Genomic DNA, 27,449 nt, shown 5'->3' with positions numbered 1-27,449 from the left:
AGAGAACAAAACCAGACATTCTTGTCTACTGACTCATGGCCAAGAGCAAGTAGACCCGATAATGAAATATCTGCTGGAGCAGGCGTCAGCAAAGGTGGCCCTGGAACACCTTGCTGAAGTTTTGGGACTGATCAGTAGCCCAAGGTAGGACAGGAAGCCCCAGATAAGAAGAAAAGGACTCCACTGGTCTCTTTCTCCTAATTAGGCACTGGCCAGTAGGGAGCAAGACTGACTCCTGATCCCCACAGCTGGCAGAGGCCTGGTATACCTCTCCCAGTCTCTCTCCCAGGCTCGCTCACTCTCGCGCTCTCTCTCGCTCTCGCTCTCACTCTCTCTCTCACACACACACCACACATACACCCACACGCAAACACACATACCAAGCCTCTCTTAGCCTAAGTGCATCAGGACAGGATGATGCAAGTAGCCACCTAGAAAGTCAGACATTGGATAGAGTATCCAGAGGCTGGGGCTCCCAAAGCTCATCCTCCCACTGCAGCTCTAACCAACGAGAGTCAATAAAGTAGGGTTTCTGCTGTCCCATAGAGGAGTGCAGTCCTACAGCTGAAAAATGCCTCTAGGGAAACAAAATAGCTATTTTCCACTTTACCCAATGGTAAAAGGTCAGCCTGGCCAAGTCCCTGGCCCAGTCTAGACAAGTGGAGGCTTAAGGTAGAGGCTGCTCTTCCTAAATGTACCCACTCCACTCAAGAAATAGAAACTTGAGCAATGGAAGAACAGAATTAACAGAGAAAAAATTAAGTACATCAAAAACAAAAACTCACAGTACAAGAGAATAACATGTTCATTCAATCTATTGAATTTAACAAGAAATGTGCTGGGGCTGCCAGGAGGAGTTTCTACACTTGATTTTCCATCTACATGGCTTCTAAACACAAGAACAGTTTCATCTACTCCCAAGAGAAAGAAATGGCAATATGTTCCAGTGCTAAAGGAAAAACTGACTGGGTCAGACTTCCTGAAAAACGATGATACAATATTCACAAAACCATGTACCAAACAAGAGGCAAGGAAAAAGAAGAAATAAATATGGTCGTTATTTGCAGACAATTGTCTACCTAGAAAACCCAAAAGACCCAACTAAAACACTATTACAGCAAATACCAGGGTGGAATGAGGTGGTTGGCATGCTGTATACAATAGTGGAAAGGCGTGCAGGCTCAGGGCTCTTGGCTCTGCCATCTAGTGACTGTGTGATCTTGGATGAGTTATTTAACCTCTCAAAAGCCAAGCTTTTTAAACTGTAAAGTAGAAATAATAAAAGGACCAAGGCATAGGCTTGTTGTAAAAATTATGAGATAAGATGCTTAGAGCAGTGTATGGAACATAGCAAATACCCACAGATGTTAGCTATGATTATACACCAGCAATCACTAATCAAAATGTAATTAGAAATCTATTCACAAAAAAGAATTAAGAAACTGTAAAATAGCCAAGAATAATCCTAACAAAAAATAAAACAAAACAAACAAAAAACCAAGACAGCACTATATGAAAAAAATTATAAAGCCTTACACTAAAGGACATAGAATCGTTGAATAAGTAGAGAGATATCATGTTCCTGGATGGGAAGTCTCAAGATTATAAAACTGTCAATTCTCCCCGAATTAATCTATAAATTCAGTACAGTCCCATCCAAACAAGAGTTACTTAATCAATTGATTCTAAAATTTCTCTGGAAGAGGACATGCGCAAGAATAACCAAAACCGTTTTTAAAAAACAATGAGAAAGTTGTCTACGAGTTATCAAACGCACTATAAAGTTGTAGGATGATGTTCGTGCTAGAACAAATAGATCAATGGATCAGAATAAAGAATCCAAGGGAATACCCATATATTTGTAGGGAATTAGGAGATCCTAAATGTGGCCTTTAAAGACAGTAGATAAAGAATGAACTAGTCAATAAATGATATAGAGACCATTAGACACATTTGGTTGGGAAAAAAATAAAATTAGAGCCCTACCTCACACCAGACATCAATTCCAGATGGATTAAGGACATAAAGTTTTTTAAAACTACACACAAAAAAACATTAAAGTGTTAGGAGAAAATATAGTAAAATAGTTTTATAATCTTGGAGTATAAAAGACATTCTTAAGACAAAACAAAACTTTGAAGCCATAAAGGTAAACATGACAGAACTAATCCCCAAATAACAAAAATTTCTACACAACAGAAGACACTGTAAGCAACAGGCTGAAAGGAATTACCAAATATACATAACATCAAGAACATATAAAGACAGCTTATAAATCACAGAGGGAAAAAGTAAGTGAATAAGCAAAAAATTTCAATAAGTAATTTTTAGAAAAAATATACATAGCCAAAATATATATGTAGTAATGTTAAATCTCTAATTACTGTACTAAGTACTTTATATAAATTAACTCACTTAACCCTCAAATCGCTCCTACGTATTTGATATTTTTCTAGGTACAATAATAGTACTGTACATACATTTTAAAAGCATCACTATCTTTTAGAATATACACTGAGATGTTTATTTATATGCCTGACATTTGCTACAAAATAATATTGGAAGGGAAAGCATATGGGTAGTACTGATGAAGCAAAATTGGCCAAGAGTTGATAATTATTCTACTTTAGTATATTTTGAAATTTTCCATGCTAAAAAATTTTTTTAAGTCACTAAGGGGTATATAGTACCAATATCACCCCCCTTTTACAGAGGAGGAAATTGAGGACTAGAAAGTAACTCACCAAGGTCACAAAGCTAGTAGGTAGGAGGACTCGTTACGTGACCTGAGCCAGCTGGGCTCCAGAGTCCAGCTCTTAATCACAACTCTGTACTCACTCCCCAAATGAGATACTTTTTACCCTTTGGAGAGGCAAAATATAAACTAAAAAACTGATATTACTCAGAACTGATAAGTGTAAGAAGAAATAGGTACTTGTATATACTATTTGTAGGCATATAATCTGAAACAGTCCAACTGGAGGGCAATTTGGCAGCATCTAAAAACTTTTAAATGTACTTATCCCTCAATCTAGCAAATGTTTTCTAAGTATCTTTCCTAGAAAAATATCTGACTATATGTACAGATTGGCAAGTACACAGATGTGTCCTGAGGCATCGTTTATAATAGCAAACCACTGGAAACAACCTAAGTGTCCATCAATAGAAGGATGGCTAAGTACACTATGGTATATCCACCTTACTCTGAGCTAGAAAGCAGCAGTTAAAAGAATGTGGTAGAGCTATGTGTTCTGATATCAAAAGACCTCTGAACCACATGGGAAGAATTCAAGCTGCAGAACAAAGGCACAATGTGAGCCTAAAACAAAGCAAAACCCTATATTTGTGTGTAAATATACACACATACATACTCATAAAATTATATGCTGTCTGATATTTGCTTCAAACTAAAAGATCTGTAGTGACACATACCAGACTTCTTACAAAAAGAATGATGGTGGAAGAGCCACAGGAAACTGAAGTGGATTTTTACTTTATATTCTCTGTATTTTAAACTGAACTTTTTATAATTGGAATGTATTTCTATATTACTTAGATAAAAAATGAAAAAAAATAGAAAATAAGAAATTAAAAGAAGGACGGTAATAACAATATTCATTTTGAAGCTGCCTGAAAGGTTGCATCTTGGTGGCACATTGAATTCTGAATATCTGAATTCAGATTGTAAATATCGCATAAACCACAAAGTCACCTGGCTCCATCCTGAAACTGGCTGACACCCTCTGACAGAAACTCTTCACCAAGAGGGCTTCCAAGTGGTTAGGACTGAGAAACGGTTACTAGAATTCTACAATTTCACTCCTGCTCTTATAGTACTTTCTCCCTAAATTTCTGCTTCATAACCACTCTCTCTGTAAAGAGGTAAACAACAAACTTCTTTAAACAGGTGAGCTTCTGAACTCCGCTGGGAGCTCAAGAGAGGCCAAGGCCATGGTTTACCCCACAACAGTGCCCTGTAACTACTGGGTACTCAAATGACTGTGCTGCTATGGCTAGCTCAGCCTGAAGCACAAAGTATATTCCCAATTTCAAAACAAATCTTTTTTTCCTTTCAGGTGGTCAATTCTGGCATTATGGTAATGGTTAGGCCCAAGGCCTGGGCTACCAGGATGTTAATGGGTAACCCACATGGTCTGGTGATTACTGGAGAGACTGAGGCCAGATGAGCTTTGGTGTTTTTTCAGGTTTACTGAAGAACATAAGGGGTTAACATGTGAATAAAGGCATGAGATAGGAAGATGATGAGAACAATTAAGATCAACCGTGGTTCTACAAAGAGGAAAGCAGAGCTCAACTGGAGATCCACACAGATAAGCAAGACACCAACTCAGCAAGTTCATTTTAAAATTTGATTCTTTCTAAACATAATCATATTAACAAACCACAGGGAGACCTTGAGACTCAAACTTGATCCAGATTTGGGAAGGAACAACAGAGAATAGAGATAAAGATAGGTCAAAGAGAAACCCGTATGACCTATGATTCTGAGGCCTTACATCCCTGACCCACTGTTACATTTAGGCCAGCAATAGGGTCCCTAAGATTGGTCTGGCTCTTATCTTTATTCTCAATTTTTATTCTCAATATTCCATAAGCACCAATGTGGGGCAGTCATTTTCATGTGACAAGCATCAAAGTACCTAGAAAGACCTAGAAAGAGATTCTCTCTGAAGAATCAAAGGGCAGGACAGCCCATCTATGACTGCATGGCCTTTCTCATGCACTGGCCACCCCCCAACTCTGGCCAGGCTTAAAGTAAGAGAGATCCTGATGGACCCATCAATGAAAAAGAGTCCCATGGTAATATCCATTGAGTTGAAAAAACAGAGGCAGAAGGTGTGAGTGTCTACCTACAGATTCACCACCACCATCTGCATCCCTGGACCACTTCTCTTCCATCAAGACAGAGGAAAAGGGAGGTGAAGTTCTACACTCAAGTTGGTCTGATTGCTGTGGCATTTTCCACTATTACCCTGAAGGCTACTGAAGCGGGTGGGGGACGTTGAGGACAGGGAAGGGGGTGTTATATGGAGGTTGGTAGGCCACTGGGGCCTGTTATGCATCATAAATTATAAACAGCAGGGCTACAGATGTAGGATCCATAACAAGTAAAAAAGAAAGGACTGTGTGTCTATGTACACAGTAGGTAAAACCTATTCCTCAAGAAAGAAGGGCTCCATTGTAGAAAAAGGCTAGCAGCAAACCTTGGTGCACAAATCCAACCAATAACTCTTGTGCTGACTCCTTCACTGCGATAGGAGACAACAAGATCCCCAGAATCTTCATGTTAGCCACACAGACTGAGGCTCACATTACGGCGGGAAGTGAGAAAAAAAAAAAAAAGCATAAGGATGGAGATAGTATAAAAGTGAGGTACTAAGGTCCTTTTCTGCAAGACTTCCATTACCAGGCTTTTCAGGAAGGCAAAGTTCTGAGGAACTTCCTTATTTTCAGATTAGCTAGCAGCATCAGGAATTTTGACCTTGAACTTTGTTCCTTCCCAAGATTTCCTGCCCTCCTGACAATGGCACTAAGGAGAAAAGAGGAGGAGGTCTTTGTCTTCTATCCTGTTCTGCAAGGTAAACTGTACTCCTGGTCTAATTCAAGCCACCTGCAAGTCATTTTCCTCTGGGAAAGGCCCACCCAGGTCAGGCTTGTGCCATCCCAGGACTTAGCTCCAGTCTCTCTCTGCCTCACTATGAGGGTGCTAGGCCACTGCTTATTTTTCCAACCCCACGTGTCTGAATCCAAGGTCTTTCCCTGGTGCATGCCATGTTAGTAAAGTGATAGGTTTTTCAAAGAACATCATTAACAGCTTATAAAGAACGAATCTCTGATCAGCAGACCAGTGATGAAGTGAGGAAGAGGAGGTTCAAGTCTGTAGTGAAAGTTAACCCCAGAATCTGACTTTGAGAGTTGGTGGCCAGCATTCTGAGCTTGGTCATCATCCACATACTAGTGTCATCCACATAAACACTTTGGGACTGGATGTCATAGAGTAATTTGGCCTTTATGAAAATAGTAGACACCTATTGTTCTGTCTGCCCCACACTCTCCCTCCATACTTGTGATTCCTGAGAGACTCCCCTGTTTCTTACATATTCATCTTTCTCTGGCAACAGTTAACTGATCGAGTAAGCTGACCCAAGCTGGGCCAATGAGTCTCCGCCCTGGGATTTTTGGAAGACAGTCACTCTCCATGACTTATACTTATGCTATGAACTACCAAACTCAGGAGCTCTTGGCAGCCTCTGGAATAAGCTGGTCAACTGGGCAAAAGAAAGAAGCTGAGATCTAGGAAGAAAAAAAGATGACTACCCCAGATAGATGAAGCCCTGTCTGCACTGTGGCCTCTGGATCCAGCTACTCCTGAGCCCAGTTGTATTTGTACTCTTCCTTTAGCTTGGCTGCTCAGCTTTGCCTTGGATTTCATGAGCCAAACTTTCCCAGTTTTATTTAAGTTAATGTAAATTTGGTTTCTGTCATTTAAAACCAATTTGTCTTGACCACTATAGAGCCTCTGTTCAGCAGCTGCTGGGCTCCTCACCCACCTGAATGTCCTCACTGACAGATGAACAAAGGGCTTTGCCAAGCGACTATTGAACACCTTGAGGCCTGGCTAAGGACAGACACCTCAACCATGAAATCAGTATCTGCTGGGTCTTCTAGAAGAACAGATAAAATAGGGCAGTACCAGCTGGCCTGGAAGTTCCAGAGTCATAAAGTGGTGTCTTAAACCTAGGACCAAGGAGAGTGCCCGGAAAAAAAAAAAACTACTCTCCCATTCCCAGTAGTGGGTGGGGAGATACTGTGGACAACAGCAGATAACAAGGATATTGCATTATTTACAATAGCCAAGATATGGAAGCAACCTAAGTGTCTACCAATATTAGATAAAGATAATGTGGTACATATATATACAATGGAATATCACTAAGCCATAAGAAAGAATGAAATTTTACCATTTGTGACAACATGGGAAGATATTATGCTAACTGAAATAATTCAGTCAGAGAAAGACAAATACCATATGAGTTCACTTATATGTGGAATCTAAAAAACAAAAAACAAAATAAATGAACAAACAAAAAGAAACAAACTCATAGATACAGAGAACAAACTGGTGGTCGACAGATGGGAGCAGGGTTGGAGAGATAAATGAGAAGGGTGAAAGGGATTAAGAAGTACCAATTACCAGTTAGAAAAATAGTCATGGGGATGTAAAGTACAACATAGGGAAGATAGCCAATAATATTGTAATAACTACGTATGGTGTCAGATGGGTACTAGACTTATATAACTTACGGTGTGTCAGGGTGATCACACCGTAAGTTATATAAATGTCTAATCACGACGTTGTACACCTGAAACTAATATAATGTGCATGTCTACTGTAACTGAAAAATAAATATTTTTTTAAAACAGGAAAAAATCAAGGAAGTTTCTTAGGAAGAAAGTCCTGATCTTCAGAGACTTAGTCTCTTGGATTCCTTTTTAAAAATTAATGAGAATGAAAGTTCTGCTGGAAACCACAAGGCTCACTCTGATAAGATAGAGTTTAGTCCATTCTCAGACCCTTCTATTTTCAACAACTACAATTTAAATGCCAGGCATCTAAGAAATGGATAATTTAAAGATACTTTCCAGATATTTATTTGACTTGAACTAAAGACACACAAAATAATTAAAATAGTGATGAAAACATAAGAGTTAATTTTACCATTTTCTTTGTGTATCTTTGAAATTTTTCAGAATTAAAAGTTTAAAAATACACACACACAAAATAAGAATTTTGTAACCCCAAGCAACTCCTTTGTTGCACCTTCTTTTATCCCTTTCCTACCCTGACCCCGTACTAATGACTCAAAAACCAAGGGAAAAATAAATCTGACCATATGAGCAAACTTGAATATTCCACTGCTGAATCCTTGAGTGATTCGGTGACACACCAAAAAAAATGCAGGAGGAACCAAACAGAAAACTCACACATAGCATGTAAAAATTTTGTTTTTCTTAAAAAACGAATATAAAACAAAAAGCTCCACACATACCTAAAGCGTCCCAAAAAACCCTCTTACTCCCTTTTTTTAATAAACCTGGCCCAAGGTCAGAAAGACATTTGAAGTCATAAATCAAAAACTGGTGTGAGGAAACCAAGGCCCATACATAGAAAACCACATTCTGGAGCATAAAATAATAAATGATATCATATGTCATATAAAAACTCTATAAATATCCCACTATATATTACATAGACACTTATGTGTATGTGTCTATATGTACACATAAAAAAACTGAATCAAAACATGACAAGACTTTGAGCTTTGGGTTCCCCTGAAGCCCCATCTCCTTAGAGGTAGCCACCGTGTGGAGCCTGCCATAGTGAGCAGCCCGTTCCTGCTCCTTTCCAAGCTATTCCATACTCACCCCAAGACCCCCAAATTCTAACCAGCCCTTGCTCTCCATAAAACCTCACCTCCATGCTCCAGCTCAGGACTTTGTCAACAGCCCTCACCTCCCCACTGCCAGCCTGTAGACACCAAATTCTACCTCCTAAGGCCTCTTGGTAGGCAAATAACTTGGCATATTTGTTTTCTGGGAAAAGCCAACCCCTAGATGTTTAATTTCACCTCTTTGGAACATTGGAATAAAAGCCAAACACATCATGAGCCACAGCGAAGCACCGGGGCCAGGATAATACCTGACTCAATGCCATGCCCACCATCAGCGCCACCAGACCCGCCCCTAAGGTACCAAGATTTGGGGCAGGGTGGGGTATGGTACCTACGTTACCTGTGATCTGTGATATGCATGTGTATACGCACCTGTATTTACCAAATTTTAGACTTTTGATGTGTAAATCTACCTCCCTCCTTGCTACCCTCTCCAGATAAGACAAAATAAAATCAACTTATCTTTCCAACTTGTGCTTCTCCTCAGTAATGGGAGGGGTGGGGTGCCAACTGGAAATTCCCACCACAAGCCATATCAGCCAGGAAAGCATGTACCAGCCCAGGCCACTGATTTCTTTCCTACAGAGTCTCCATACCTCACCCCCACCCAAGCAAGGTGAGGAAGAACACTATGGAGATTAACATGTCCAAGTATCACTCCCCCCGCTCCTCCCCACCACCCCTGACCATTCCTAGCCCAGGGCCAGTAGGTGGCTTCTGGTCATTCAGCTCTCAGTTGCTGACTACCTGAGGCAGAAAGCTATGCTATGGCTCAACTCCCAGGTGCTGGTATTTGGCTCTTGGGAAGAGAGACAACATGGGCCCAGTCACAGCCTTGGGAAAAGGTACATGCCCAGCTGGGCGGCCTTGACCTTGCCATCCTTTGCTGAGAAGACACACATAAGCAGGCACACACACATACACACGCACACATGCAGGCACTCTAACACATAGCTTGTGTTTGCTCCTTTTGGTAAGGGGGCACCCGATATGCCACACACATACTCACACAGATCACCCGCTGCTTGGGGAACAGAGGAGAGCGGGTCCGTGGGCACATGCACATCCTATACATACATACCCCACAACCTGTGTAAGCACAGCAGCCCCCAGGAGTGTCTCTCTCCAACCTTCCTGGGCAGTTGTGATTTTTAGTCAGCCCAGGTGTTAAGCCCCTGCCATTTTCTCCCCCTTTGGCCTGTCTCTGTCCCTCCCTCTGCCCTCCCACAGTAAGTGCTTTCAGGCCACACAATGAGTAGGAGGAGGAGAAACACTTCTATTGAGGAAGGCGTTTTGTTGTTTCATCCCCAAGGGGGGGTTGAGGTAAGGAAGGAGGGGGGACCCACAAAATTTCTAATAAGCAGTTTCTCTCCTCAAAGCTAAAATGATTTTCTTTAATTGCTTGGTGGGAACAGTTTATTGTGGGGGTCCCTGCCCTCCCCCCCCCAGCCTAATTGACTTACTGAAGTTTAACAGGGGCTTTCACCTGGAGAGACTGCAATTATTCCCCCCATCCCACATTCGTACCTGGGCTCTCCCCGCAGGGGGTCTTTGTTCCCCCTAAATACAGCAGTGACACAAATGTCCTCAGCAGCAGGGGAACACATGCAGGGAAGTGGTAATTTTCAGCCCAACGCAATTAGCTGAGGGCTTTTCAGCCTTCCCAGTGAATGGTGGGGAAACTCTGGCATGTGGGAACGGTGAGCTGGGGCTGCTCTGTGCAAGTCAAACAAAAGAGGCCTCTGAATTGGGTCCCGTGGTGAGCCAGACCAGGGCTGGTGGGGGCAGCTAGGACTGGGGCCTAGATGAGGGACCTACATCGTCACCCACCAAATCTGTGTCTTCCAATCAAGGCCAGTGGCCCCAAATAGCTTTCTGGGGGCATGGAAGATGGTTGACTTGCACCTAGCACCACAGCTCTGCATTTATTAAGCGAAGAATAGAGAAAGGGTGATGGGATTGAGCTGGGGCAGGATGAGGGGGGCCAGAGGGCCACAGTTCTGCCTATGTCTGTCTGGCTCTCCCCAGAGGGCCTGGGGCTGGAGCTCACATTACACTTTAGACCATCACATACACCCATGAGTGGAAAGAGCCTCTCCTGGGAGTGCAGAGACAGGGAGACCCAGGGCTCTGACACTTATGTCTACTGTTGCCACCGGCCACAGCAGGCCCTACTGCCCAGCTAAGTAGAGGAAAGAGAGTCCTCTGCTTAGGGGTGGCTTTGAGGCCAGGGAGGCACAGGGTGAAAGCAACACGTGGCTTACTGGGGTCAGCACCGAGGTGTCCAAAGGCCAGAATGTGGGCTCCAACAGTGGAAATAATGTGGTTACTGCCAATCTCTCAGAACTGGCTCTAGGAAAGCCCTGACCCCAGACCTGGGAGAAAGAGAAGCATTTCAGAAAGAATGAAAACCAGAAACAGAGGGCTGGCTGACAAACAGTTGTGCCTAGGTGAGAGAGAGAATGAGGAGTTGAGATCACTGACAGGTAAGAACAGAGGCCAGGGCAGGAGGCAAGGCAGGCAGTGCTGGGTCCAGTGGAAAGGGCCCAGAGCTGGGATTTGGCAGGCCAGCATTCAGTGCTAGATAAGCTGCTCACAAGCCATTTGACCTTGGGCAAGCCTGTAACCTCCTGGGGCCTCACATTTCTTATCTGTAAAATGGGAAACAGTTATACTAGAACAATATTTTCTAACTTCTTAAAACTTTTGTGAGCTATCATCTCTAACAGATTTATAAAACAAGAACCAGGGTAGCTGCTCCAGTTGAGCAGAGGTGGGGCATAGGGAGTTAATCCCGCCCATGCAGCCTCCAACCCTCCTGCCTCTGATGCAGACCTTCAGAGCTCTGCCTGGAAAGCTCAGAACCAGATACTCTCCAGAACAACTACAGTACTAATATGCCACTACTAACACATCGACCTGGCAGAACCCGGGGCCGACGGAAAGGAAGAAAGCTCAGCTTCCCATAGCACAGGCCACTCTCAACAGCCCTGCCTCCTGGCTGCCCTCCAGATACACCAACGGAAGCGGGAACACATCCCCATTTGTCACCCAAATCCTTACCACACACGGCATCTCTGAGAGTTCAGGTGAATTATTACATTCAGGGGCAACTATGGCGGGGGGTCAGCTGGAGCAGTTTGGCACATGGCTTGTAGGTGGTATTCTTTTTGCCTATTTATCCAACATTGAGATCTAGCCAAAAAGGGACTGCAAAATGATGTGCTACCCCCACCCCACTCCTCCACTGGCCTGGTCTGGTCACCAGGAACTACTGTTTCTGCCTGCACCCCCACCTCAAGCCTTGCCAGAAGAGGTTCAAAGTGATTCTCTAGAGAGGGGTCTACGAAGTAAAGGGTGGCTAGTCCGAAAACTCACAGTTCAGAGAGTTGAAACCAGACCCTCTTCACACCCCACCACTCCTAGAATAGCCTCTTCTTTCTGGGAGCAGCCCAGACCAACAACACGCAGGGGACAAGCAGGCCTGTTGCTCAGAACAACTGGCTCAGCTCCAGTCAGATCTGGCCTGGATTCTGTCTTCCCAGTTTCTGCCGCCCCTGTGTCAGCCTTGTGTCTCCTCTGTACAGCCACCCTCTTCCCCTCAGAAGGAAGCTCCTGCTCTGGGACTGACTCTCTCTCTCAAAGAACAAGGCCTTGTCTTGGCAATTCCTGAGCTGGAGACAGGCAGAGATGTGGGTCTCATTCTTTCAATAAGTACCTCAGGGCTACCCAAACCAGGCCAGTACTAGGTGCTGAGATATTCAGGAAAAACAAAACTTGCATAGGCCTGTCCTTAGGCAGCCTAAGGTGCAGCCAGAGGGTCAAGTCTTCAATTCATATTTTTTTAAAAATGGAAGCAATTCAGGACAATCGACAGTTCTAATCCCAAATGAGAACGAGACCACCGTGGGCCAAGAAAGCAGACAGTGTAGCACAGTAGTTAAAAAGCACGAGCTCTGGGGTCAGAGGCCAGTCTCATACTCTGGGAGTATCAATTACCAGATGTGACTTGGGCATGTTAATTAACCTCTCTGAGGCCTCAATTTCCTTAGTTGAAAATGGAGGGTGTCAGTTCCTATCTGGGAGGATTAAATGAGATAGAAAGTGTTCAGCCTAGTCCTTGGCATTTAGCTGGCACTCCACAAGTGTCAGGCATCCTCACCCTCATCATCATCATCATCATCATTGACTAGGCGATAGAGAGGTACTAGGGACTCCTGATCAAGAAATGGCCTAGTAAAAGAAACCTACATCATTCACCTCTGGAAGCACCAAGAACTGGGTAAGAAGAGAAACCTTGGGTTCCCCGTCCCTATTCTGCTGACCACTTCAGAAAGTTACTGTCTGTGCTGATGACAGAAAGGACAAATTTAACCTGGCCACGGCCACAGGAGACCCTGAACCAACCAGGGGCCTTAACAGGGCAGACTGGAATTTGTGCTCCCTCAAACTGACCACAGCCCCCTTTAGCCCTCTCTCACCCCTAACTTTCTACCATCAGCCTGCTGGCTGGAATGCAGGGGCCCCTGTGCCAGAAGGCCCAGGCTACACAGGAGGCTAGGAGGCACAGGTGGTTCTCAGAGGAGATCCCTGGGCTCCAGAAAGCATTTCCCCCACAGGCGCAACAAAGCTGAGACTTGTTGTTGGTCAAGATGCCTTTGCTTGTTTGGGCTGCAGCCCAGACAGTGAGGCGGCTGGAGCAGACCAGGGAAAGCAGAGCTGGGAAGGAGGGGTCAGTGGCAAACCCTTTTGGCACCAGCTTCCTCCTTCTCTGGGTTTCTCACTTTGTTCAGCACAGTGACCCAAAGGAGGCTTGGGAAGCACTTTTCACTACCCAGCAAATAAAGCCACCAGGAGAAGGAGAAAGATGAAAGGTTTGGGGGGTTTTAATTTGGTTGGGGGTATTTAGGTGGTTTGAAAAAATAATAAAAGGAAGTTGTTTCTTCAACCCAATTAATTTGAAACCCAAAATTCGGATCATAACCAGCCAACAGTGATCCCACAGCACCTAATACCTATTATGCCTCTGCTGAGACTTGAAGTCCCAGTGGAGCCAGAGTCGGTCCCAAGAGGCCTGGTGGGAATTTTTCTACTTCTTGGTGGGGGTGGTTACGGATGGGGCACAAGCATGGCTTCAGTCAGCCTGACCACAAAACTCTGGGGTCTCAAGCTCCCCAGGTCCACGTAGACCCATGCAGTCCTGCTAGTCATGGGTATGCATGGCTTTCTAAATGAAGGCTTAAATTCGGGGGCTGCAAGAGCCCATTTCTTCCCAAGAATCGTGTCATCCTGGCCCCGGACCCAGCCAAGGCCTCCTACAGTGGACAGAAGAGAATCTTATCTGTTTCCTTCATTATTTCCAGGAAAGGAGCCTCCACCCACAAGTCATTCTGCCTCTGGTGGGTCCCTTCCACTGGGCCCTAGAGGCCAGACCTTCTGTGGCCCTACCACCTTAGAGGGGATGAGGAGAGGAACTCTTCTCACTTAGTCTTTGACCTAGGAAAGGTTTTCACATAGGCGTTTAAGGCCATACTGCACCTGGAAATCCCTTCCCTAAGCAGTTGCCTGCCATCCTGACCAATTCCTCAAGTTTTGCTCAACCACTCACACCACACTCTAATGCTTGCTTTGGAACAGATTTGTTCTGGTGGCATGTTTTTGTCATGCATTTTTGAAATTACAAACTATAAAAGCTATGGGTTTTTTCTTTGGAAAAACATTAGGATACCAAGAAGGTCATTTGATTGGAAGTTTCTTTTCTTTCCCACAAAGCCACCTGGGATGGGATACAAACCTTTCAGAGGAAAGAAAAGAAATGAGACAAATTTGCAAACACACTTGACAGTGGTGTGGGTTCCTGATTTACTGGCTGGGTGACCCGCCTCGCACTGGGCTTTCAATGCTAACACAGTACCTGTGCCAAGTACTGAACATGGTTAGCTGCTGCCTTGAGGTATCCTCAAGTCAAAGATTTCTAGAGAAAACCAACTTCCCACTCCCCCTCCCAATCGTCTTCTCCCTCTGTAGAAAAGCCAAGGAGTTTATACCCTGATGAGAAACCTGCTTGGCACCCTCAGGTCAGCCACCATCTCACAGGCCTGAGCCTTCTGGCAACTCAACAGCAGCTGCCCTCATCTATACTCAGGGTCTGCTTCTCCTATATGGCCACAACCAGCCACACTGACTGGCTCGAGATGTACAAAACTTCCAGAAAACAATGTTTCTTTGCACTCCACCACCAATAGAAGGAAAATTCACACAGAAGGAGAGTCTCACTGGGTAAGATCTAAAGAATAAAAAAAAGCACTTCAAGAAACACAGTGATTGCCAGTAACTCGGTAACTAGGTTCCTAGCTCCTCCTTCATGCTCCAGGAAAAAGGAAATGAGGGGACCCAGTGGCTTTAAGAATCTACATACATGCACACTCACTTATGTCACTGTATCTTCTTGAGGTGACTGTCCCAGGAGAAGCAGTGACATAAACATAAAGTAATGAAGGTGAAAGGCAGGATCCCATGTGGATCATCTCAGGAGAGTTGGTTCTTGCTTTGGGGGAGGGCACCGAGAGACCAAGGAACCTGCTTGCCACACTGACACACACTTACAATGCACAGGCTCTGAGACAGGTGACAGATACACACAGAGTCACAACGAAAAGGACACAAGATCTGTGCCTGGAAAAAAAAAAACAGTACTGGCTATCTATTGCTCAGTTAATTTTCATGAGGTGCTAACTGCTTCCTCTGATCATCTCTTCTCTTTTTCTTGGGGAAGAAGAAAGTACACAGAGGGATACTTTTCCCTCTTTGTGGGGAGGAATGGGGAAAAAATGAGGAAGGAGGAAGATGAAATAAGCTTCCTCCTACAGGTGCTCAGTGTGTTTATAAATTCAAGGTTCATACAATCACTGGGGAGTTCCCAGGCTGAAGAATAGAATTAGGCCTCCATTAGGAATTAGGTCTACCAACCATAGGAAGATATCCTGTGTATTTAAAGTCCCAGGACCCTCAGGTAGGTTGAGCTAAGCAGGAAACTGTGATAAAAGCAAAGGACGGTTTGGGTGAGAGAAAGCAAAAACTCTAGGCCTTTGATGAAGTCACAACGAGAGCTGATTCTAAATGAGATTTTGCACCCCGGCTCTTGGGACCCCAGCCGTGGGAGAAACTCTCCCATGATAAATCAGTACCTTTTCTCAGCTCCCCTGAGAACAATGAACACTAGATGGTCTGACTGACTAGACAGACTCTAGACAAGGTGCTTCTCTGAGCTATGGATCAGAGTTTTTCTGGGGACTGACTGGACTTCAAACATGAGCCATAGGATGGCAACAACAGGAAAAGGAGTCAATACGTTAAAGCCAACCTCACTTGACTGACTCAGATAATATACCATGGACAGGACCAGGCCGCCCCTGCCTGGACAGAAGTTAGTATGCATCCAGCCAGGCCCAGTTAAAGGTCAGTCTACCGCAGCCCTTCCCTGACCCCGAAGGTGAAAGTCCTGTGCATGCTGAGAAACAACAGTTGTCAGACCACTGCTCTGTATCTGAATCTCACTATTTTGTAGTTTTAATACAAAATTTAAAATGGTCAAACATCAGGTTTCCCAGGAAGGCAGGGTTTCTGATCAACACTTTTCTTGTCTGTCCAAATTCCTCAGTCTTAGTTCCAGAAGTGAGGTCCCCAACCCCACTAGGGCTTTTTCACCTCTTTTTTACTGTCAAGGAATGGGGGAACACCTCTAAGCACTCTCCCATTGGCCCATCTCTCCCTCCTTCTCCCTTGCTTCGAACTCTCCCTTAAATCCCTGGGTGCCCTGCAAAGTTACCATGGGCAACTCCTCTTCCTCCAGCTAAATATTATTCTGCTTTTAAAAGGGAAAAAACAGCCCAGGGAATCCCCAAAGAAGCCTGCTGCACTCTTCCCCTTGTAATGAAGCTTAATAATGAAATGCCCTGTACTCCAATTAGTAAGAAATGCTCATTTTCTCTAGCTGAACACCCCCTATAGATATATCTAATTTGTTTCCATACTTCCATCTCTTTCCTCCACTGAATTTGCATTTAAAGGTTATGATCTGTTGGTGCCCTCCCAGTCCTGGCAGGACAGCCCAGGGGAGTGGTAGAGTTTTCTATAATCTTGGAGCCCCAGTGTGACCATCCCTGACACCCTTCCCTCCATTATCACATCCATACACATAAGCTCTGTCTCTTTTAGGCTTTTTATGAGCTGCCCACAGAATAGAAAAGAAGGGAAGGGAGAAACACCATTTGGAAAATTTAAGAGAAAAGAACAGTATAGGAAAAGGGGAGGGGGTGGGTATTGCTGAGAATGCCTGTTTCTCAATGAGAGAAATCTCCTCTGCCACAGAGTGGCCCAGGGCAGGAGCTGCTCCTAACTGGTAGGCCCCTTTGGGACTCAGACCCCTCAAAGGCCTTGGAGCTCCAGCTTCTTTCTCCTTGTCAGGCCTGGCAGTATGACTGGTACCAATTCCTGAGACAGTCTGAAGGATGCCAAGAGCAGCACAGAGGAGCCACTGTGCTCGGGAACCTTGGCGGAATGCCTCTGCAGGGCCACCTCATCTCAGTGGCCAGCCCACATCTCTTTCTTCTGATCCTATGGAAAGTGAGGAATATAGTCCCTTTCTAAAAACATGATCCCTTAAATGAAGGCCCCACCCCCAGCACTACAACAGATGCCAGGACCATGGCCTGGCCATGGGTAGGGGATGGGCAGGTGGTCACCACCAGCTCCTTAACTCTTCCTAGAAGCAGAGCAGGCTGATGCTCCCAGTCTCCCCCTACTCAGGTCATGCATATGCATCTTCTCTCTCAGCAAGACTAGGGGCCCAGAATGGGGAAAGACCCTTTCCCCCAGCTTCTAGCACAAGGCTACACTGCAATGAGGTGGATAGTAAAGGCAGAATGAGGTGGATAGCAAAGGTGGATAGTAAAGGCAATGAGGTGGATAGTAAAGGTGGATAGTAAAGTAATCCTGTTAGACATTCCTAGTGGGTATATCTGTGACAAGGCCCCAGTTCTCCTCAATGGGGAAAATTCTGTCCCTAGTTTTAGGGGCTCTTCCCTCAACTGCCGGAGATGAGCATTTGAGATTTGCTGATGCTCTCCCAGACGCTTTGCCTCTTTCTGTCTAATCCTGTCCTCTCCCGGCCCTTACCAATTTCTGGGTAGTCATCTGCAGCAGACTTATGCTCCTCCAGCACCCTTACTATCTGTCCCCACCACTCCCAAACCACTGCAGACAGGGTTCTGCCCTGGCTCCCCAAGTCTCACAATCTGAGCTCCTGCCACACTCAGTCACAAGGGGCAGGTGGAACTCACTTCAAGCTGGCAGCCTTGTGTGGTAAAACTAAACTGCCCTCCTCAAGGGGTAAGGTGTGGGCCAAGTAAGCATGTGCCTGAGCATCCCAAGGTGTTCTTGCTTTCTGGGCACCCCGCGCAGTCTGTGACAGACGCATAGATAGGGGAATCCTCTGCCAGCCAGAGTTGGCATCTCATCCTACCTCTCAAATCTGCCACTAGCCTCCAGGACTGAAGACCCTCCAAGAAGAAGAGGCCCTGCAAGACAAAGACCTGAGGCCCCCCAGCCTGGCCTCCCAGCCCAACACAGGCCCGCATTAAAATCAACACTCCGTGAACACACAAAACTGACAGGGCAGAGGGGGAGCACACATTGGATACAAAGATCAGGCTCTCAGGAGACGCGGCCTGTTGGTCTCCCATGTTAGCTCCAAGTGACTAAGCGCAGGGTGGGAAATAACGCCATCGTGGTGGCCAAAGCTCCCGCCTGGGCTCCAGGTTCGGCAGCCTTTTCACAGGGAAGATGCCTCTGCCTGGAAAAAAATGCAAGCATTGTGTGGGGACCATTAATGCATGCGCCTCTGCACATTCCTTCGAGAAGCAGGGGCACACTTGTTCCTAAGCCCCCGGCCTGTGCCCCAGTGATTGTGCAGGCCTGGAACACGCTGCACATGCCACCTGGTCTTTCCCCCCAGGCCCCCAGCTCTGTGAGCGGTGGGAAGGGGCCCGTCAAACACCCTGCCTTCATTGTGCCCCAGAAAGAGGGGACTAATTACTCGCCTACTCTCTGGAGCGCCCAGGGAGAAAACAGAGGCCAGTGGGGTGGAGAGGGTGGGAAATGGGGGTGGAGAGGTTGAAGAAGGGAGAGAGAAAGCCACAGGATACATTTCAAAGTTTCTCTAGCAATTTGGGGGTGGGGGAAAGAAAGCCTGGTCTTGATGTGAAATCATACAGAGGTCAGGACTGGGTCTTCCACCCTTGTGAGAAAGTGGTGAATCGGGGACGGTTTATCAAACGATCATTTTTTTCTTTTGAAACTGGGAGGCAGCAGCTTGGACAATTCTGCAGATGTGCTTGATGAGTTAGGGACAAAAATGGCCCTTCTCTGCCCCCCTCCTCCCCTCCTTCTATAAGGGCTCCCATCGGGGGTTGCTTCTCCCTCCACTGCCTCCTGGACCCTCCCCTCCCTTCTTCAGTGGTCAGCTGAGACCCCCACCCACTGCTTGCTTTTGTACTCTTGGCCTTTGGACATACTGACAGGGGCCTTTATGAGACCCCAATCAAGACCCCCATGTCACAGGTACCTAGTAGAGACACCAGACCTTTTCAAACAAGGGACAACAAGAAAAATCGGCTGGCCCATTGTCTCTCCTCTGTGCTAAGTGAGATGAAAGGGGCCCGCGGCCCCCTCCCCACAGCCCGCCTGCCAATCACCTCTAGTTATTAAGGTCACAATGTGTAAATTCTTTTGACCTGCACCTAATCAAAGATTCACCGGCTCTTTCAAATCCGAATGGGGAGGAGGGGAGAGATTCCCTCCCATAAACCCAGTAAACTCTCCCTCAATAAAATTTCTCTCTCCGATTCCTTCCCTGCTTCCCATCTCCACCCCCTCGCTTCTCCTCACTCCGCCCTCCTCACCACTAGCCTCAAACACAAATGACAAGCCTCATGGAATTACTATCCAAAAAACCCGAGGAGGATTTGAAAGTTTCTATTTAATTATCTTTAAAGAAAAAGTTTTTGGACAGGCACAGTTGCCCAAGCAAGCCCAGAACCTGGGCAGCCCCTGTGGCTCTAATGCCGAACCTCTCCAAATGGTAAATGGTTGGCTGGCTTTTTTCTCTCTCCTAAATCAGCCTCACTTATTTTGCCCTGACTACCATTATACACGAAGAAAACAACTAGAATTAATGATACTCCCTCACTTCGTCACTTAGCACCTCTAGCTCAGTTGCTGACCCTCCACAACCCAGCTTGCACTTAGTGGTTTTGTAAGCTGAGGGGAAAAAATTACCAAGCCCAAAGTAGGCAACCCTCAAGGAAAAAAAATAGCTATAGAGTAGAACAATAAAGAACTGAACCAGAGGAAAGAACATGAGGGAAAGAAAAACCTGGAATTTATTATAGTTTGAAAAGGACAAAATAAATGAGGAGGATAAAATGCTTGCAAATCTCTATGCATCACTATCCAGGCTGTGTACTTTTACTTTCTCTCTCTAATTATCATTTAGAATAGGGAAGAGGCCTAATAAACAAGGTAGTGATAAGTGAATTACATAAGTTGCCCACAGTCTACTTCTACTGGATGCTCTACTCTCTCGACTCCTACCTTTCCTCTTGCCTCTCTGATGGTGCTTTTGCCTTTTGGTTTCTCCTTGCCCAGCTGTCTTCATTTCTCTCTGAGCTTTCCTTAGGTACCAATCTCTCATGTTATTTCGACCACTGTCTCCACACTGATGCCTTCTGCATCTCGACCTCATGTCTGAGCTCCAGGCCACCATTCCTGGCTATCTCTGGCCATGACTACCTGACTGTCCCATCGTCGCCTCAAACTAACATGACTAAAATGGAACTCAGGGTCCCTTTTAGTCATCAGGCTCATAGAGGAACTCATACAGGTCTCTTCCCTCTCACCCGCATGCAGTCATGACTGCCTACAGACTATTTCCTCTGCTTCTCCTAAAGCCAGGTTGTCTTCCCGCTGTCCTTAGGAGTCCAGTCTCCTACTGCTAACAAAGTGTACTCCTGGATAAGTATACAAACAACCTCAGTCTCTACCCTTCCAAAGTATCTTATACACTGGGCCATCACACTAATCATTTAACAGCTTAAATCTGGCCAAAAATCTACCATGGTTCCCTATTATCCTCAAGTTAAAGTCAAATTCTGTTCTTCAAAGCCCTCCAAAACCAGGCCCCAAACCTCTCCTCCAGCCTCGTTGTACACCACTTCTTTACACAAACCCTCCACCCCAGCCAGCCAAACTTGTCTGCTCTGAACCTCAAACTTACATTGAGCTTCCCCATTCTTTAACATGTATGTCTTTGCTCATACTAGTTCCCTTGCCTCATATTCCCTTATGCAATTTAAGAAGAGCCATCCTTTAAGTTCCACTTCAAATTCCGTGTCACCCAAGAAGTTCCCCTGATTTAACAAAAAGGCTACCACTTTCCTCCGATTTCCTGTCAATAACCCTGACAGTTGATGGTTCCTCATACTGCATGTATACTGGAATAAATCTGAGGACGTGCATTGTTTCCCCACTGGGACTACAAGCCCCTGGATAGTAAAAACTGTCTTTCGTGCCACATACTCCCCATGTGACCTTGCACGCTGCAGCATTCTTGATACATCTGTAAGGCAGGCACTCAGAAATAATGCATTGCACATAGAAAAACATTTCTGAGTCTACACTGCCTTTTTAAACAAATTCCAGTATTTTAACTTATTTCTTTCCCCACAAAAAGTCCTAAGCATGAAACCAAGTTTAATGTCGCAAAAGTAAATGTAAGGAAGTATCTAAAGTGAATTGTGGTTGCACAGCTCTATAAATCTAATAAAAATTATGGAATTGTAGATTTAAATTGTACACTTAAAATGGGTGAATTTTATGGTATGTAAATTATGCTTCAATAGAACTGTTTAAAATAAAAAAGTAAATATGGGTCCATGCATCTTTAATTCAAATAACTGTAAAAATAAGGAAGAATTCTCTATATAGTTGCCCAATACTAAAATAGACAATTAATGTAATTCATGCTCTTTCTAATTATAAAAATAGGCTCATTATAAAAAAAAATTAAGTATAAAAAATTATAAAGAAAGTAAATGTCAATAGAAATCTACCACATAAGAAATAACTCTGAAGAGATAATCAAATAACTATCATACTGTTTTGTGGCTTCATTAAACAACATATTATGGCATCTTCGAGGTCAACAAATATATACTTATATCATCCTTTTAATACTATGTAGTATTCTATTGGGTGAATATACCATAAAATATTTAACCAGACCCCTATTAATGAATATATATGTGTTCTTAATCTGTCTTTATACATATATCTTACATATTGTTTGGTTATTGCCTTAGAATAAATTTCTATAAATGGAATTTATGTGTCAAAAGGTTTTTACATTTTTATTTTGTTACTTATTACCAAACTAATGCAATTTTAAAACCCAAACTTTTCCTCACCTTATTCTTGGAGACAGTCCACCCTTACCAGCCAGCAAAGAAGGATTTTCCTGGCCACAGACCTCTAACAAGTGAAGAAGCCTTTGAACAATCTATATTTTTTGTATTAATTTTTTGTTTTTATTCTCAACCACAGCTCACTCTGGATACTAGTGAGATTCAAACTGGTCAGGAAAGTAGAGTACTTCAAGCCCATTAACCCACACATCCTTCTCTTTGCCAAATGTTACCAATCTCACCCTCATGTCCAGCTGACCCTTCTCTTGGGTCATTTACCATAGGACCTCACTCTAATCACTTACTTTGTCTCCTCCCATTCAGGCCCAGGAGGAAGAGAGGCCCAAGCTTGGCCAGGACAGCTAATGCTACAGCTACAACAGGCAAAAAATAACTAGAGAAACAGAAACATCCTGTAAGAGTAGAGTCCTCAGGAGAAAGAGAAATAGTGGGTCACGTGCTTTGAGCTGGACCCTCTCTGCAGCCCTGTAAGGCCACAGTGCAGTGAGTTCAGAGTGCAGAGCATGTGCTAAGTGATGGCTGATTAAATCTGGACAACATTCTATAGGGAGACTGTGTTCCCGAGCCTCCAGAGTTTTGACCAGGCACCACAGGACTGACCCAGGGCAAGCCTCGAGCTAATCTCTCTTTCAAAATTTCCCAATCAATGAAGAAGGGAAGGACGGACACTCATGGTGGCCACAGGCAGAAAGGGGTTCCTTTCCTTTTACCCACATATCTCAGCCTTTCCTTCCCTATTTGTTTAGCCAGTGCAACAGAGCCACACACAAAGGAGGAGAAGCGGCCCCCACAGCTGCACAGTGGCCTCTACCACTGGGGCATATTTATACTTGAAAAGCTCTTCCTCCACATGGCTTCTTGCCTCTCTTTGTGTCTCCCTGTCTAGCTCAGCTCCTAGAAAGAAGCCAATCTAAAGCCAATCTGACCACTTGCTATGCCAACATAATGGAAGTGGTGGCCATCCCCTACCTATCCCCACCTCCAGCATCATCCAAGCACCCAGAACCAAAGCAGACATAAGTGTCTCCAGCCTGGAAGCAGAAAGCCACACCTCTCTATATCAGGAAAATGAAGCACGGGAAATCAGAATGGAAAAAGGCCTCACAGCCCCACATTCTGCATCAGCAAGCCTACCTGCAGAGAAAGTATAGGATGAAGAGCCTTTAACGCCTTCTCAAAGAGGCTCGAGATGCAAGCTTCAGCCGGCACAGGGAGGCTCCAGCCTCCAGGTCTGGTGTGCATTTTCTAAAGTGTACCGACTTTAGATGGGGCTACTGTTTCCAGCCTGCTGTGAAAATCAAAATACTATACCATGACCACACGGCCATTGTTCTAGAAGCTGGATTATGGCTTTGCTACAGAAAGGAGCAGAGGAGGAGACAGCAGGGCAAGCTGAGAAGGGCCAGAGACAAGTCTGAACACAAAAACATGGAAGCGGAGGGCAGAGCACAGCAAAATATGATTTATAATTATTTTAATCTCCTTAAAGTTTCTCTCTCATTACTTGAAATTCTCATTTGCAAATTAAGACCCTACCCTGCTGAAGAATCTGGATGTGATCACATTCCAATTGGCACTCCACTTGCCCCTCCTATACTTTTTTGTTTCTCATTCATGTTTTAAATTTGCATTGCAAACTATGAAAAAGAAAAGCTTCTCCAAAAAAGCAATTTCCTGGGCCAGCAGCTCTTGGACTAATATTCCCTTTGCAATTACCATGGCTTCTATATGCATATACTCCTCTCGCTCCTCCCTCCTCTCCTCCCTCCCTTGCCAACACCTTCAGCCGGAGCCAAGCCTGCCTGACAGGGCGCTACAGACCATGTCACAAACTACCCCCTATTAAAATGCCCTGGCCAGAGAGAAGAGCAAGAAGAACCAGCTGGAAAAAGGGGCAAGGATCTTGGGTGGTCAGCTTAATAGGGCATCTCAGAGGCACAGGGGTTTCATCTATAGCACACAGGCACAAAACTCTTACAAAAGATAGGTAATGAAGCCCCTGCCCCCCAAAGCTCACAATCTGAAACTTCAAAAGAGTCTTGTTCAAGAAACTGCTAGAGACGCACAAGGGTTAGCAGATGTCCAATCCACAATGTCAGAGATCTTTTAGTACTGATCTGAAGGAAGAGTCAAACACATTTGTTGGCTTGCTGAGGCATAGATGCATCCTTAATGGTCATCATACATAGAAACTCTGGTCAGCACAGCAGAATTCAGAATCGATCAGATCTTATGATTCATAGCATCTTTATAGCCAGTTTTCCATATCAGTGGTATCAACATATTCTATTGTTGGTGGTATACATGGATGTCTATTCTCTTTCTTAATGGTGTGAGAAAAATGTTCCAGTTCTTGGGTTCTAATCTCCTAACCCCCATCCCAAATGGAACTACTATAATAAACTTACTGAAACTCACTGACACAGAGAAACTGTGATGGGCAGCTGAATTCTTGTTCTTGGGTCTTAAGCCCATGACCAAGTAGAACTACAAGTGATTGCCCTGAACTTGGAGAAGAAAAGACTGCCACCTGGAGATCCTAGGGACTAGGACTCTGATAGATGAAAAGGGGGAAGCACGGTTTCAAAAATTTGGTTTGAAATGAAAAGAAAAACAAGGAACTGAAAACGACTCCAAACTAAAATATTGAAATTTGCCCCAAATGGCCTGACAGCCACTTAACTGCAGGAAGACGGGGTGATCCTTCCACCTCTTACATAATCCCCCTCCGACTCCCCCCCCCCAATACATAAATACACATTAATGCTACTGATCCATCCATGCCCCACCACTGCCTTTTCCACTCAGGCCCACTCCAACCCCTAGTCTACTTATAAGAGGAGGCTCCACTGGCTCAAGAAACTAAAAACACAGGTATTTCATGAAGATCTTTCTTCTGACTGATCTGAGTGTTACAGTTAACAGGTGGGGAAATCTTCTTAAATATATGAGTGTTATCATGACAGGGCCACTGGAACAGATTGGTGCCATAAGTCAGACAGGACTAGAAGTTTCCGCCCCACCATCAGGATCCCCCTTTAGCCTTGACAGATCAAACTCAAGCCGAAGCAAGCTACAGGGATCAGTTAAGTCTCTGAGCCAAAGGTCTTCACAGTGAAGGACCAAAGCTGCCCTGGCTGGGCCTCTGCCGGCCCGTGTCCCAGATTAATCACCACCAGGCAGGGCCTGGAAACCAGGCTGCAATCTGAGCCCAGCAACACCTGCACAAGGGTCACCCGGCTCCTCCCGCACTCCACTTGGGCAGCACCCCCGGGTATGAGAGTGTCCACCTGTTGACTAGGTTACCTGGAACACTACAGCAATACACTCAGCCATCTTCAATCCTATAGATAAGTCACAACAGTTTGAGTGGATTAGTGAAGGAAGGATGAAAGACTTGGTGACCCAAGTAGTGAAATCAAGGCTCAAAGTGAAAGAAAATTCTCAGCCTCTGAACAGAAAGAGAAGAAAGTCCCCAATACCCCTCTTGTTACTGTCTAGAGAGGAAAGCCAACTCAAGACCAGCAGTGAGTTAACTAAGCCTTCAGAGATTATGAACTAATGAGATGCTTTGTGTTTGGTACACATTCTCGTCACCTACAGATCAACAGGATGCTGACAAGAAGAGAGACCGGAGCAGGGATGTCTTTTCAAAACACCCCCAAATGGTGCCAAATACGCTAGTGTGTAAGGAAGCTTACAAACAAATTCACTCTGTGAGTGTAGGAGAGCTTCTTCTAAATGCCAAGACCTCAGAGAACGGTTTCCTCAAATGATCACCTAAAACAGTGAGCTATTTCAAACACAGTACGCTGGTGACTAAGTATGATGTGTATGCACATATCCATCTACACTAGAATGCATTTTTTAGGACCAAAGGAACCTACTATATTATAAATTTTCTCAGATGGTAATCTCTTATATTTTTGCTTCTGTAAGTGGAGTAGAGTAGGAGGAAGTATTCTTGAGGCTCATAAAAAAATCAAAAGGAGGAAGATAAGCATGAAGATCTGTATCTTAGAACCATCTGTCCCAGGCCCTAACCTGTGATATAAGGAGAAACCGCTCATGGACGCACCCTTTCCCACATGTCCCATGGCCCCAGGGAAGAAAAGGTGGGGGTCAGAGTCAGATTGAAGTGTGTGTCCCTTGAAAGAGCAGAGTAAAGCGCAGGTGAGATAATATGAGAAAGAGCTCCTGCACAGCACCTTCGTTTGAGGAGGAACACCCACATCCTAACTGTTACACCTTATACCTCCAGAGCTCCATCTCCAGGAATTCCCTTTGAACTCCAGCTGCAACCCAGAGTTAGGGTAGAGCAGTGGCTACAATTACACACTTGCTTGGAAGGGGAGAAGGGGGGTAAGGGGGGCTGCATGTGACAGGCCATGAAAGGTCCCTGCCTATAAAACAGACTGGAAAACAAACCCTTAATTTAAATGTTAATGAAAGTGCTGTGGAGACATCAGAGGCTTCCCGGCTACTCAGAGAACAGCTACACAAGCCACAGAATTTATGGCTCCCCTTCACCCTCCTGCCTCCCTCTCTGCCTCATCACCCACTGAAGTTTAAAGAGTAAAAAAAAAAAAAAACCCAACTAATTTTAACATTAACTCCATGCTTCCACCTTGGGATGTGATTGCTAAATTATCTGTTGGCAGAACAGTGATCAAAGGTGGAAAAACACAGGCACATTGCACACACAACCCAGAAAAGTCAGCCACAGCTGTGGCAGGAAAATTACCTTCTCTCTTCCTGGTGCGGGAAGAGTAGAAGAAATATCGGTGCAAGCGGGGAATGGAGCCAGGAAGTGCAGGCAGCAGGAAGAAGAGGAAGACTGATCCCTCCAATGTGCTCTGTTCCCCCATCTGAGAATATAGCACACCAATTACCTATTTGACTGGTCTGTCTCTCTATCAGACTATGCTGTCTAGTTCACTGTTGTTTCCCCTGGGCCTAGTACATATTAATGCTTAAGTACCTGGAGAGAGAAAGAGATTACGATAGGAAAGCAAGAGGGAGGGAGACAGAGATGAAGAAAGAAAGAACTGAAACACTGAGACTGTAGGAAGGAAATATATCCCTGTTAGGAGGGGAAGGGTCTCGATGCATGGACTCTATCCACAATCTCCGGCCTTCTGCAGCAGCCTCTCTTTCTATTTGTGGTGTTTTATTTAAGTCACCTCTTGACAACTGAGCCAACCTTGCCTGCCAGGGAAGAAGTTGCTCCCACAAACGAGTTCTTGGGCTAGCCAGGCTTGGTTAGGTTGCTGGTCTCAGGCCAGCAGCTCAGCACATGAGGCTCCCCGTACCTATCCTGCCCTGAGTAGTAGCAGAAATCCAGGGTCTTGAGAAAGTGAAACCCACCCCTGTGGCATTTCGTCCTTGCTACTGATGGATACACCCGCCGGAGAGGCTTGGCTTAGAACACGCA

General features: G+C 44.9%; 1 protein-coding gene across 6 annotated transcripts in view; it reads right to left on the bottom strand.

The window, feature by feature from the left end:
• The window catches only part of FBXW4 (F-box and WD repeat domain containing 4), a 76,079-nt gene that overhangs the window by 20,779 nt on the left and 27,851 nt on the right, over nucleotides 1–27,449 (bottom strand). Inside the window, exon 6 of one of the 6 annotated variants that reach the window (XM_025042285.1) lies at nucleotides 26,670–26,883. The exons of the other annotated variants lie outside the window; for them this stretch is intronic. Within the exon in view, the coding sequence (XP_024898053.1) occupies nucleotides 26,685–26,883 (199 nt within the window). The 3' untranslated portion in view covers nucleotides 26,670–26,684. Of the gene's footprint in view, nucleotides 1–26,669; nucleotides 26,884–27,449 lie in introns of those variants that run through there. 6 annotated transcript variants of the gene reach the window in all.

This window comes from Pteropus alecto, unplaced genomic scaffold (assembly GCF_000325575.1).
Source record: "Pteropus alecto unplaced genomic scaffold, ASM32557v1 scaffold88, whole genome shotgun sequence".
Lineage (NCBI taxonomy): Eukaryota > Metazoa > Chordata > Mammalia > Chiroptera > Pteropodidae > Pteropus > Pteropus alecto.
This window is presented reverse-complemented; position numbering and strand designations above follow the sequence as displayed.